Consider the following 13,808-nt stretch of genomic DNA (forward strand, 5'->3'; position numbering starts at 1 on the left):
CCATTCATGTGGACATCAATGTGACATGTGCCACCTACCTAAACATCATTGCAGACCAGGTACACCCCTTCATGGCAATGGTATTCCTTGATGGCAGTTGCCTCGTTCAATGTATAGCTGAAACCTTCATCCCCATAAATTTATGCAGAAGGTGAGCTAGTTTACATGTGTGTTTGTGTGTGGTGGTGTGTATACATGTAAACATATATTGAAACGTCTTCATAGAATATATAAAGATAAAAAGTCTTTGTAGAATATAAATGACATAAATCAGTGGTTCTACACTGGTGGGTCGTGACCCCCAAAACCAGATGCTGGTCGGTTCTGATGAGGTCGTTAAAAAAACAAACAAAAACAAAACAAACAAATAATAATTGCAAATAATAAAACTTAACCATATAATCATGCATATAGTTGGATACCAACGCATATATGCTTATCAATTTATGCTAATGAATATCTAGGTGTAAGAAAATGCTTCCCTTACAGTTTGTAATTAACATTAAAGACTAATGCTAATACTACTACAATATTTGGGTCAGTGTTTGTTCCCTGTGTTAGGCTTTTAAATCACATTTTTGCTGTTATTTATGAATTTGAAAAATGTTTATATTCCAACTCAGCCAACGTCAAGTCATTGAAATTCCATTTTGTTGGGTCTTTGCAGTTAATGGTAATATTTATAGATTTCATGTTTGATTTTAAAGATATTTTATATGATATGGAATTTTGTACAGTCATTTTAATTAGATTTTTTACAAATATACGAACCTTATAGTTTACAATTAAGCATTATTATTTAAATAAAGCATTATTTAATCATATGTCTCTAATAATATTATACAATCTTTGCTGCAGCAAACAGTGACACTTCTGACAACAATATAACACATTTCCTCAAATTACATTTTTAAAAGCTTTATTTTCTGAGAAATACAAATAAGGATTGTGTAAAGCAAAAGTCACCCATCAGAAGCCCATTCAATTAGTTCACCTTGTTGAAAAACTCCAGAAGAAAAATAAATTTTCTAAAACACTTTAAAACAGACAGTTCATAGTTATACTAAATGACATGTCCAAAAGTAAAATATGATAGTAAAAGCAAAGCTAAATTGAATAGTGTACATTTTTGCATGCATCATTTTATCAGTGAATCTGAATCATCAGAACAGAACCTGCATTCTGACATGAAATATGACATTTTAAATGGTCATACAGCGTCATACATAGTCATGAAAAAAAGAAACAGAAGTTTGAAATGAAACATAAAGTGGTGAAATTCTGACTCCACTGACTGCAGATGATGATCATCCTGTTTTAGTTTTCACACAAAGAAAAAAACGTAAACAATTATTTATTTATTTATTTTTTATATTAAGGTATGGGGAGAAAAACCTAAAAGCTTCCTCTCTCTCTCTCACCTTCATAGTTGGTGCAGATGAAGTTGAGTTTGTGAGTTTGAGGAAGGCTGACCCAGCGCTGATCTCCTCCAGACTGAACTGCTCCAACTCTCGGTACATGCATGCAGTCATCCACTCCGGTCCCGTGACCTGCAGCCCAGTTCTGATAGCACATGATCTCTCCATTCACCCAGAACCAGATGCCCAGAGTGCAGGAATGGCGTAGACCCATCCACACTTCAGCAGTGGAGGCCTTCTGAACCACATTCATCACCCGACGCTGAATCTGCTCAGAGTGAACTGACACCAGATCCATGTGATTCTCTCTGCAGTATTTCAGAGCTTCTGGCCAGCTCAGATTCTGCTTAATCAAAACCAGTTTATCTGGACACAAAACAGACCAAAAACAAACTATAGAGGTGAGATGAAGGAGGAGTAAATCATTATACAAACATATATTATACTTGCAGATGTTATTTAATGCTATTGAGTAGAGAATCTACAAACCTTCATGGCAGATAAAGGGATATTTTAAATTACAAGTCCTGTCATCCCATTGTCCACGGTCTGTATTGACCCAAATCACTGCACAGTTTTTCTTCCCCCTAACATTATCAGATACACCTGTGATCCAGTTTCTGAATGAGGATTTACTCTGATCGGACCACTCCCATGAGTCTCTGAACAGACCGATCCAGACTCCAGATATAATACGTGTATCATTCCAGATCTTCTCAATCTGTTGATTCTCTGTCTGGTTCCTCACACTGACCAGATCTGTGTGATACTCTCTGCAGAATCTCTGAGCAGCTCTCCAAGTCATTGTCCAATTCACAGGGATATATCCTTTACTGCTGTCTTCATAAGAAAATAAAAAGGTCTCACTGCTATTGATTTCCAATGATTAAAAGACAAATTAAATAATAAAGTAATACATAAAGTTTAATGATCATTTCATACATTACATTTGTTTAAAGATGATGTTCTCCACAGACTGCTGCACTCACCATTGTAACATATGAAAGGTAAGCTGTTATTACATCCATAATCATTCCATTGTCCAGGATTCATGTTACTACAGTCACCATCACCATTTGGTTGTCCCTGTGCCCAGTTGCGATATTGTGCATCATTTCCTGTGTAGAACGCAGGGTCACCCAGAGACCACTTCCATTTATAACTGACTGTCTTCTGCAGCCCAATCCACACAAACTGAACCGGATCATCATTCACACTCTTCAGCAGCTCTTCTATGTCATTCTTGTTGTTGATGGTGGCCAGATCTGTGTAATTCTCTCTGCAGTATCTCTGAGCTTCAGTCCAGGTCAAATTTATATTCACAAAGTGATACTGACGTGGGACACTTGCAGATAAACTGAAGACAGCTGAGAAGAAACATAAAAAAGCAGAGACTACTTGCAAATGAAGGTAGAGGAGGTTTACATAGTGTAAATCAGGGATGGGCAACTGGCAGCCCGTGGGCCATATACAGCCCTCTGTATCATTGAATACGGCCCTTTGGACAAGACTGAAGATTGATTTAATTTCTTTGATAGAGGGATTCTGTAAAGATTGCATTCAGTTTATGATGTTATTACATCTATTGACTAGAAGACATTGCTTGTTCTTAGCAGACCTGCTGATCACTCTAGGATTCCAGCATGCAATATCTTACACTGGCTCATCATTTATAAGGTAAATTAAGCTACATTTTATTGTTAATGTACGCAGGTGGAACCCATGTCTTTTGTTTGCCTGGATATTAAATATGTCATTAAATATTTCAATCTGATTTGCCAATACACTACTGATCTGATCAAAGAGGCGTACAGTATGAGAGATACATACACCAGAGCTGCTCTCCTCACAGATGTAAATGGTAAATAAAATACAAGGGTAAAAGGCATCAAAAGTTTTTACGAAATCCGTGACAGTGTAAGAATCACCAAAGACATCTAATGCTGTTTCACTTGTGCTCGTGAAAAATGAAAAAGTTGTTATAAGAGGGAGAAACTTTAAAGAAATGCGTGATTGAGATTGTTGAAAAGTCTTACGAACACAGAGAATGTTCTCTGACCCATGGTACTGTTGGTCCGTGTGTGTATGTTGTGGTGCTGTAATGCTATGTTCTTGTTTCAAGTATTGGTATTGATGATAATATTTAGATCTGAAATAATACCTATAAGCTGTTTTATGAGGTGGGGTTAAAAATGTTGTCTGTTCATGTGTGTTAGTCTGTTGCAAATGTAGACAATGCAAATGAGAAAAATTTTCTTGAAAATGTAAGTCTGAAGTATAGTGCTTCAGACTTATGAATACGAATTTGTACGGGAACGGCATGTTTTAGTAAAAATAACATGAGTAATATTATTCTCATGTTATAACCTGGTAGAATTCGATACACCTAGTTACTCATTTGCTCATTAAGGTAAAATATGATAAAGACGTAAAAATCCTCAGGCTCTGGAGACATTAAAAGGCACTTACGTGTTTAGGATGAAAGCATTGACAGGCCTACAGACCAGGGACTCGATTTGGATGGTGTGGTGGGACAGGAGATACACAGTCAACTGTCCAACAACGTCGGTGATGTTGACGAAGGTTCTTGCTGACTTGGAGGATCTCACTATATTACGTCGATCGATTACGGCAATGGAAAAAATTATCTAAGTTAGTTACAAGGGTGGCAGATGCTACGAAACGAATCAATTATCTGGAGTCATTGGAGAGAGAATTATCTGCTAATCCGTCTGTGACCAAAGTTGATAAAATTGACTTGACTTTGCTAGAAGTTTATACAGAAGCAGTAAAGAATGGAAAGCTTCCCCCAACCATGACACAAGCCCGGATCAGTCTGATTCTTAAAAAGGACAAAGATCCAAGTGAGTGTAAATGTTACTGTACAATTTCCCTCATCCAGCTAGCCAAAACATTTTGGCTAACCGATTAAGTAAAGTTATGATATCTCTTATACATATAGATCAGATGGGGTTTATTCGGGGCTGCAGCTCTTCTGATAACATTAGGTGTTTTATTAATATCATGTGGTCAGTGGCAAATGATCAGACTCCGGTTGCTGCCATCTCACTTGACGCTGGAAAAGCATCTGATATGGTAGAATGGGATAATATTTTTACGATTTTGGAAAAGTATGAGCTCGGGAGTACATTTTATTGGTTGGATTAAGTTTCTTTATAGACACCCTGTGGCAGCGCTAGAAACAAATGGATTAATTTCACATTATTTTAGTCTGGATAGGGGCACCCGTCAGGGTTACCCTCTTTCCCCATTATTGTTCTGTCTTGTCCTGGAACCATTAGCAGCCGTGATAAGAAAGGAGGATGATTTTCCTGGGGTGAGTACGGGAGGTGTGGTACATAAACTTCTGCTTTATGCAGATGATATTTTGTTATTTGTCTCTGACCCCACTAGATCTGTGCCTTGCCTCTACATTTTTCAGGAATTATTCATTCCTTTTCCAATTTCTCAGGATACAAAGTCAATTGGTCTGAATCCAAAGCTTTGTCTCCGACAACGTACTGTCCAGTAACGGCCTTCCAGCTGGGCGCCTTCCAGAGGCCCAAACAGGTCATTCAATATTTGGGTAATTTATTTCCAACAAATGTGTCTGTTTTAGAGTTAAATTCGACCCTTTCTAAAAAATAATTCGAGCGATGTGGTCTGGTGGGCTTCATTGCATTTATCGATGATTGGGAAGGTTAATGTTATTAAAATGAATTGTATTCCAAAATTCAACTACCTGCTACAATCTCTCCCTATAGATGTCCCCCTTTCATATTTCAAGCAATTTGAGAGCATAATGAAGTATTTTATTTGTAACGGTAAGCATCCCAGATTATATTTCAAAAAATGACATAGGTCTATGTACAAATGTGAGCTAGGCCTACACAAGATTTTGTATTATTATGCGTTTGGACTCAGACATTTGGCTCATTGGTCACTTCCACCTAAGAGAGCCCCTCCCTGGTTTTGTATTGAAGAGGTTCTTGCCCCTATTTTGCCATTGCAGGGCCTGTCTATCAAACTAACCAGTAAAGTTAAGTTACACCTCGTTATCTCGCATTTGCATTCGGTATGGGCAAAAGTGTCCAGAGTGTCTAATTCAGACATTTATTTGAATGCTGCCTCGAACATATGGCTGAACCCAAAATGTATCTATTGATAAGTCTCCTTTCTGCTGGTCAGAGTGGATTTTGAGAGGGGTTATTACACTCGGTGATCTATATGAGAACGGAGTGTTGAAATCCTATGGGGATTGGCTCAACATTTTGGGATTCCCAGATCTCAGTTTTTAACATATTTACAGTTGCGCCACCTGCTCAGTTTTATTTTCGGGAGTAGCATACACCCCCCTAAAACGGCAGATGCATTGGGAGAGGTGGTTGCTACTTTTGGAAAGGGACATGAGGCATCAGTGTATAACACCTTGCAAATTCAGAGTGTGGGGGACGTAGCTTAAACTTCTATTAAGAGATTATGGGAGAAAGATTTTAATTTGGGGTTGGAGGATGGTGTGTGAGCTAAGATTAAAAAAAATGTGAAGTGTGTAACAACAGATGCAAGGGTGCAACTTATACAATTCAAGATCCTTTAGACTATATAGACTTGGCCTTAAAGACACACCCACCTCCTGGCATTGCCAATTGGAGGATGGAGACATGGTCCATGTTTTTTGGTGGTTCACTGAGATTCAGGAATTTGGGTTGAAAGAACAGAGTTTTATGTGTGACGTGCTGGGTTTTCGGGTTTTGTTTTGCCCCAGACTCTGTGTTTTGTGTAATGGGGCTGTCATCAACGTAGGAGATAAATACATTAATAATTAGGTCCTGACCAGTGTGATGATAGGCTGGCAAATTGTTTTAAGGGGTTGGAAGTCGGTTGGAGCACCCTCAATTCGTGAGTGGTGTGAGGAGATGGGGTGGGTGGCAGCCTTCTATGAGGTCACGTGTAGAAGGCTGGGGATATGGGATTAATTTAATAGGAAATGGGGAAGATGTTTTTTAGATATTTAGGGGGACTCTCTGAGCGAGACTGCGGAGAGAGAGTCGTAGCTTAAGAGTTGTATGATTTATGTGTATGCATGTTTGTATACATGTATGTCTATGTATATATATATATATATATATATATATAAATTTTATTTTTTTATGTGTGTGTGTGTGTGTACTTATGTTAGACCACTGGGATGTTCGTTTGGGGTCGGGTGGTGTTCTAGATTGGGGAGGGGGAGGGTTAGTAGTAGGAGTAAAATGTTGATTCATTGAATAGTATATTTGTTTAGTTTTTCTTTGTCTTTTTGGAATCAATAAAATGTTAATCTTGAAAAGAAATTACATTGCATTAGTTGTGCATAGATTACTACAATAATGAGGAAATTGAGTAAAGGGGTGAACACTATTAGAGTGTGGATTTGCAATCTGGCCACTTGCTAGAATGGAGAAAAAATGTTGGCCCTCGCCCCCTTCAAAGTTGCCCATCCCTGATGTAAATCATGAAATACGGTTTATACATCGGTGTATAAATACTGGCATAAACTGGATTCAAACTGGGTTTATACAAGCTAAACTACCAATATAAATGCCTAAAGATTGAGGCCACTTCTCTTTCCAACATTCAAATTGTAGTTATTTATTTATTATTTTAGTTTTGATTCCTGATTCCACTTGTCCAACTTTAACACTTAAATAGTGTTTAAATGTTTGATCTGACTTAAGCTTTGTTGCAGACTCTACAGAGCTCTAATTAAGATCTAAATTATAGGACAACTCTGAGGAAGGCATAAAGCATCTGAATCCAGCACGTTCACTGAGATGTTCCAGCTGCTACACCGTTACTAAATAACTCATTTATTGTATATGATGTGCAAATACAATCATAGGCAGCAAGCTCTCCTCTCTCGCACACCTAAAGCTCCAGATGCAGGACAAGAAAAATCAAGTCTGACCACTCACACCATATACACTTACATCGATGAGTCAAAATATGCCCACTCAAAGGTAAAGTGAATGACTTTGATCATCTTTAATGTCAAATTCAGGGTAAACAGTTCAACTAAGTCACTGTGTTGAATGCAGGATAAATGTGCAGGAGTAAAGTCCTGAACAGGGAAAACAGGTGTATTTTATAATTCAAATGATTATTTTAACTTTTTAATCGTTGGGTTCACTGTGAACCCAAACAATGAGGTAGTTTTTCTCCCCAATTTGGAATGCCCAATTCCCAATGCACTCTAAGGCCTCATGGTGGCATAGTGACTCGCCTCAATCCAGGTGGTGGAGGACGAATATCAGTTGCGTCTACTTCTGAGACGTCAATCCATGCATCTTATCACGTGGCTTGTTGAGCGTGTTACCGCGGAGACATAGCACATGTGGAGGCTTCATGCTATTCTCTGCGGCATCCAAACATAACTCAACACAAGCCCCATTGAGAGCGAGAACCACATTATAGCACCCAAGAGGAGGTTACCCCATGTGACTAAATGCATTGTTCATGGCACTGTTCCTTAAAGGATGACTTGGTTTCATTACTTAATATATTATTTATACTGCATTTAAAATTTTTGTGAGTTTAATTCAAGGTTCAATGAGACATATTGAATTTTTTTAAATTTATATTCCTGCTAATGAAACTTGCAGTGACGTTATTTCAGATTTTTGTAAAATAAAAAAAGGCTTATGTACCTCATCCACATTATGACATTTTTGCTTTTTGATGGGAATGACGAGGCTTTAAGGGGGTTGTACTGTTCCGCTGATAAAACATTGACAGAAAAAAAAAACATCTTTCAAATAGATGTTAGTATAAAAAAATCTTGAGTTGTGGAACATTACTGTACATGTGATCGAGGAACATTATACAGCGGATTGAGCAGACTGTAGTCTATCCCTCATAGCCTTGTTTTCATTCACGTCAAAAATCAACGAGGACGCTAATGCATAAGATCTATTTGTGTTTGAATTGCCAAGTTGTGCGGCCAGTGCCATTTACGCCCAGTTAATGAGAGAAATTCACACAATTCACAAGGCAGACAATAATGAGACTATTTCACATAAACACCCACTCACCTGTGATAAGAGATAGAAATGCAAGTATCTCCATTTCTGAGAGAAACAAACAAGAACAAGCTCTGATATGAAGGAAAAAAATCCACAAAACCATACAAAAAAATGGTTAAATAAATGACAATAATGAAAAGTCACAACAGGACAGTTCTGACTGAAGGACCTTTAGTTTCTATCCTTTCTGTCTTGAATGTTAAATCATTAGAACAGATGGATATTATGGGTTTCATCTTCATCTCATCCTCCTCTTCAGCTCCTCCCATCTTCAGTTTGTTCATTTACACTCATAAAAACACAAATACAGTCATTGTTCTCTCACCTGTGTGCATCACATTTGAATTCATTCCCTAATTTACGTATATTTCTTACATATGCGTCATCACTGATGATAAAACATCTTGTATTTGGTTCTATGGAACAGAATTTGAATATGTGCTGGTGGAAGAAGACACACGTGTGTTTAAGTAAAAAATGAACCCCAACATTCAGATGAGTTTGTATGTGCACTGTTTGCATGTAACTTGTTCCTTCTTTTGTGAATTGTTTGCTTTGTAGCATCCTTCATTTGAATCTGTTTCGACAAAATCATGTGCTAAACAACTACATATAAATGTACAATTTATTTGTAAAGATAAATGAAATGTTTATACAAATACAGTTGGAACATTTTTGGAAATAAAAGTACTATTGGAGACAAACGGGAACATTCAGAAAGGTCTTGAAAGTTCAGCAAGTTTTGAGTCTAAATGACCTTCAGTGTAGTTGGCTCTCCGTGCGTTTCTTGATCTCACTGGCTTTCATGAGCGCTTTAATGGCTCTGGCTCTCATTTCCAGCTCCAGTAACTCCAGCTGCTGAACAGACGGCTGCTCTTTTGGAGCGACAGCAGCGGTTTCTGGGCTGGCTGGTTTCTCCAGTGATGCTCCCGGCAGATCTTTGCTGGTTTCAGTGGAGGTCAAAGCCAGAATCTCACTGACGCTTCTGTCGATGTCCTGCTGAAGCTCCACCTTCGGCTCAGCTGATTGGACGGGTGCGGTGGGGGCAGAGCTTCCTCTCTGGATGCCATTTTTTCAGGTTTGACGTCTTTGTGACCTTCAATGTCACTGTCGTCAATATCTGCGTTGATGCTCAGAACATCACTGTCCTCTCCAGAACCTGCACCTGAGACACAAACAATCATTTCTTTTCTGAAACTTACTGCCAATAAAATGTTTCTTGAATAAATATTGAATTATTTACCTTGTTTTTCTTCTGTTTGAGTATTTTCTCTCAGAGATGAAGTGGAGTCCACGTTACTGTCTTGCCTGCACACGTTAATAAACACTTAATAAAAACTCACTCATGCGGATTGTTCAATATTAATCTAGAGATGTGTCATATAACATTCTAGAGCAGAGACGAATAACGCTAATTAGACAGGAATGATCATTTCATGATGTAAAAGTGTTTTTTACTCACTGACTGTCTGTAGAATTCTTCTTCTCATCAGCAGTTGCAGAAACCGTTAACTCTTTACCTTCACAAACAAACAAAATCATTAAACATTCATCAGTTACAAGACAAAGAGTGTTTTCACTTTTGGTCACTCCGAAAGACACTTTAAGTTGAACTGAAACATTGAGGATGTGCTCTGAGTGCTAGTGTTTGAAGTGTGTGTTGTGGTTTACGGTTCACGTCTTTACACATTCATGCACATATGATTTGTGCAATAAATATCAGTCCTCTAATGCCATATGATAGTTTTATTTATTTTAATAAACAAAGTATTTTAAGTATTTAAATCTGCTGTGCTTATGATACCGGTCTGTTAACACCCCGCAATATAAGTTTAAGTTGTAATCGTACACTGGTATACAGTGTGAGTTATATTAGCAGCTGGCTAAATAAAAAAACATGCATACTATTGTTGTAGCCTATATCTGGCTCGATAAAATTATGCTGCATTTACACTGCAAGGCTTAAGGCACAGATCTAACATTTGACCGAATCCGATTTTTTATGTCTCATCTGTTTAAATTCACTGAAGACACGACTCGTATCTGCTATCTGTGTTTACATTAATCTCCCGCCCAAACTCAATGATTCCGTTGCTGATCACTTTCACTTATGAGCACCACGGTTCACCCTCAGGTTTTGAATGGTCTTGTGTTATTTCATATTTTCAAAAGTAGGCAAAATTGCACACAAATGCAATTAATTAGACAAAGAAGGCGAAAAAAAACTTTTTACTGGTGCCATGGTAAGCATGGCTTTAATGATTTCAACATCGGTCAAAAGAGAAGTGTGGCTGAAGCCCTATTTGGACGGAATTTGATTTCTGGAAATATGTCCGTAAATTAATTATTACTGCGAACACCTGTAATATTTACCGTCAATTCATACAGGATAAACGAGTTGTGTGTGTCTACAGCATTACACACTGCTGTCACTGACCTATTAGAAAAATATACTGTGCTGATTAATTATGCAGGAGCGATGAGGAGGAGGGCGTGACCGGGCCGTGAGGGTGTACGGCTGTTGCTGAATCAGATGATCAGCGGGAGAGCGAGATAAAGGGGAGCCGGAGACACCAGTTCAAAAGTGATGTAAACAGCCGCGCTGCATGTGTGCGAGTTTGTTTATGTTTGTTTTAATTTGAGTTATACATTTAACTTTATGTTGACTGTTCAGCCGGTTCCCACCTCCTCCCCGCCCGTCCTTTAACTGTTACAGTGGTGCCAAAACCCGGGAAGAAGGAGGGATGCGCTGTCACGGAGTCCTCACCGCTGCCATCCACCAAAGGAGCAGAGGCGGCCGTCTGTTTGGGACAGTGGGGTCACTGCCGGCTGCCGAGAAGGGGAGGAGTGGTTCCATCCACCAGGGGTTAGAGGGCTCGCTGCCATCCACTGGGGGAGGAGCGAGCTGTCGTCCACCAGAAGTTTTCTCTCCTCTCTCACTGTGTGTCTCCCGCTCACCCTTTCCCTCTCTCCACATCTCTCCCCCAGGTTCCCAGGAGGCGGTGTGAACCATCGGCTGACAGAACTGCTGGAAGGGCAGCGGATCCCCTCCAGATATGGTCAATTCGATGGTGCCTGAATCGGGGGGAAAGGAGTGTGACCAGGAGGAGGGCGTGACTGGACAGTTAGGGTGCACAGCCGGCGCTGAATCAGATGATCAGCGGGAGAGCGAGATAAAGGGAACCGGAGACGCCATCTCAAGAGAGAGAGAGACGCACGCTGTCATGCTGCATGTGTTTGTTTTAAGTTGAGTTTTACATAAATGTTTTATGTTGACTGATCAGCCGTTTCCCATCTCCTCCTTGCCCGTCCATTAACTATACCAGTTAAATCAGATATGCATGTTTAGATGTAGGTCAGATATCGGATATGTATCTGGATGTGGCTCATATCGGATGTGAAAAGTTCTGATCTTGTGCAGATTTTACTGTTTACACATGTGCAACAATATCCAATTGCACCAGATGTAAGAAATCAGATTTTTTTTTGTGACAGTTTAAACACAGCCTAACTTTAAACGCAATAAACTAGACTTACTTTAGCACTAGCCCCAACAAGACAAGTTGTAGGTCTGTCTTGATCAGAGCCCCGTGGCAAAATGACCATTTAAACATTAAGACATCAACTTAACCCTTGTGCCACAATAAAAACAAGTTACTCAAAAGAGGTCCTTCGAGGATAATAAAATTATATATTAATATTATTTCCCACTTTCAATGAGTACATTGTTTTAACCAACATCAGTCCTGATCATAACTACCAAATATTCATTTTAACCCTTTAAATGTCTGTTTATATAATGCCACTGTTATTTTCTTATTTTATTTATTTATTTTATTTTTGGATTATCACAGACTGGGATATGCCAATGATTAGCAACAACATTGAATTTGATGCATTATTTTTTTTTTTTGTGTAGCGTCCGACACATGCTAACATGCTAAACGTGGCCACGATATAAGTGGATTACACTCTGTTATTGTCTTTTATGATGACACTGATACAGCTGCACAGATTAGTGTATAAAAGAGTGTAAATGGGGAAAAATACAGACAAAAGAACGATGATAGGCATACCTTCCTCTGGGCAGATAATGAATATATATAACTTAATTATTTGTAATTGTTTTATTTTTGTGTCATTCATTTTTAAATGTTCAGGGTTCTTTTCAAAGCAAACTAGTCCGTTATCTTGTGCTTTTGCATCTGGTTAACTCGTATGAATTATTACGAGTTTGTCATGAGACTACATTGTTTATTCAGTCAGTCTGAAGATAAGAAAGAAAATAAGGACACAGAAATTTGAAGTTGTGTCTGAGAACACAAAACAAACATCGATAAACACTCATAAAGTCATGTTGATTTTGAGCGTTACCCTCCAAAATCTCCAGCAGATGACTGTCAGAAAGCTGCTGTAACTGATCCAAGCACAGTTTCTTAATCTCATGAAAAGAACAGTCCTGCAGGAAACAACAGCGCTTATTAAACACACTCTTTGTGTCCAAACCAGATGCAACATGAAGGTTATTTGTCCATTTGTTTAACATGAGATGTTACTGTGGGCACAACATCAAGTCTTACGAACAACTTTTATGATCCTCAGGTACCTTCAGTTCATCCGGAAGCATCTTCTTGAGTTTATTCTCTCCCAGCACGAGGAAACACTGTTCCAGCATCTCTTTGCGGTCCTGCATGTAGTCACTGATGGGTTTGAAAGACTTGTTCAGGTCCAGTCCGCCCTCCTCCAGATCACTGGGCTCCTGAGGAACCTCTGACTGTCCCGTCTCCTCTCTGGGGTCCTTTAATACACAGAAGTTACACAGACACGGTCCACAATTAAAATGTATTTATTCGTTGCATTTAGAACAGAAATACACAAAGGAATGCAAAAACTGTGCATTTGAATGTCATATATGTAGCAAACACGTTAGAAAAACACTGATTTATGTTCTGGACATTAGTTTAAAAAGAGTCAGGTCTGTTCTTTCTCTGCACTAACAATATAACACAGATGTTTACATTCATTATTTTACTGATCATCTGTCTGTATCTGTTGAGTAAATCATCACTGTTACTCTGAGCTGTATTAAACTTCATCTTCTCTTTCTCTGACTCTCACCTCTGTGCTGGATTCAGTGTTTCTTCTCTTCTTTCTCTCGCCATCACTGTATTCTCGCTCAGAATGTCTCCGCTTCTTTTCTTTCTCTCGTTTCTTTCCCTCCTGCATCTTTTCAGTCGCACACTGATGACGTCATGCAGACGCTCTGTTTGTGTCCGGAGGTTGCGTCCTTTGAAGGCTGCAGTATACCGAGCGTCCTCCTTTAAACAAA

General features: G+C 38.8%; 2 protein-coding genes across 2 annotated transcripts; both read right to left on the bottom strand.

Moving 5' to 3' along the window:
* Positions 1–932: 932 nt before the first annotated feature.
* Positions 933–8,979, bottom strand: LOC127658729 (macrophage mannose receptor 1-like). The gene is made up of 5 exons (XM_052148183.1): positions 8,489–8,979; positions 2,408–2,785; positions 1,908–2,258; positions 1,422–1,784; positions 933–1,312 (listed from the first exon to the last, which is right to left on the bottom strand). Exons 1-5 carry the CDS (start codon positions 8,580–8,582, stop codon positions 1,308–1,310), a joined length of 1,191 nt encoding a protein of 396 aa, XP_052004143.1. The 5' UTR covers positions 8,583–8,979; the 3' UTR covers positions 933–1,307.
* Positions 8,980–9,090: 111 nt separating this feature from the next.
* Positions 9,091–13,808, bottom strand: LOC127652844 (caspase activity and apoptosis inhibitor 1-like). Its single transcript, XM_052139255.1, is given in 7 exon segments — positions 9,091–9,519; positions 9,522–9,644; positions 9,723–9,787; positions 9,942–9,999; positions 12,854–12,938; positions 13,086–13,277; positions 13,598–13,808. Coding segments are annotated over 7 exon segments (912 nt in total). The 5' UTR covers positions 13,706–13,808; the 3' UTR covers positions 9,091–9,238.

Source organism: Xyrauchen texanus, chromosome 2 (assembly GCF_025860055.1).
Source record: "Xyrauchen texanus isolate HMW12.3.18 chromosome 2, RBS_HiC_50CHRs, whole genome shotgun sequence".
In the NCBI taxonomy this organism is placed as follows: Eukaryota; Metazoa; Chordata; class Actinopteri; order Cypriniformes; family Catostomidae; genus Xyrauchen; species Xyrauchen texanus.

Excerpts from the sequence above, each read along its gene's own strand:
- LOC127658729 (XM_052148183.1), bottom strand. The coding sequence starts at position 8,582 with ATGGTTTTGTGGATTTTTTTCCTTCATATCAGAGCTTGTTCTTGTTTG. Across the intron at positions 2,259-2,407 it reads ACCTTTCATATGTTACAATG|ACAGCAGTAAAGGATATATC; the intron begins GTGAGTGCAGCA and ends TTTCTTATGAAG. Across the intron at positions 1,785-1,907 it reads TCCCTTTATCTGCCATGAAG|ATAAACTGGTTTTGATTAAG; the intron begins GTTTGTAGATTC and ends TTTTGTGTCCAG.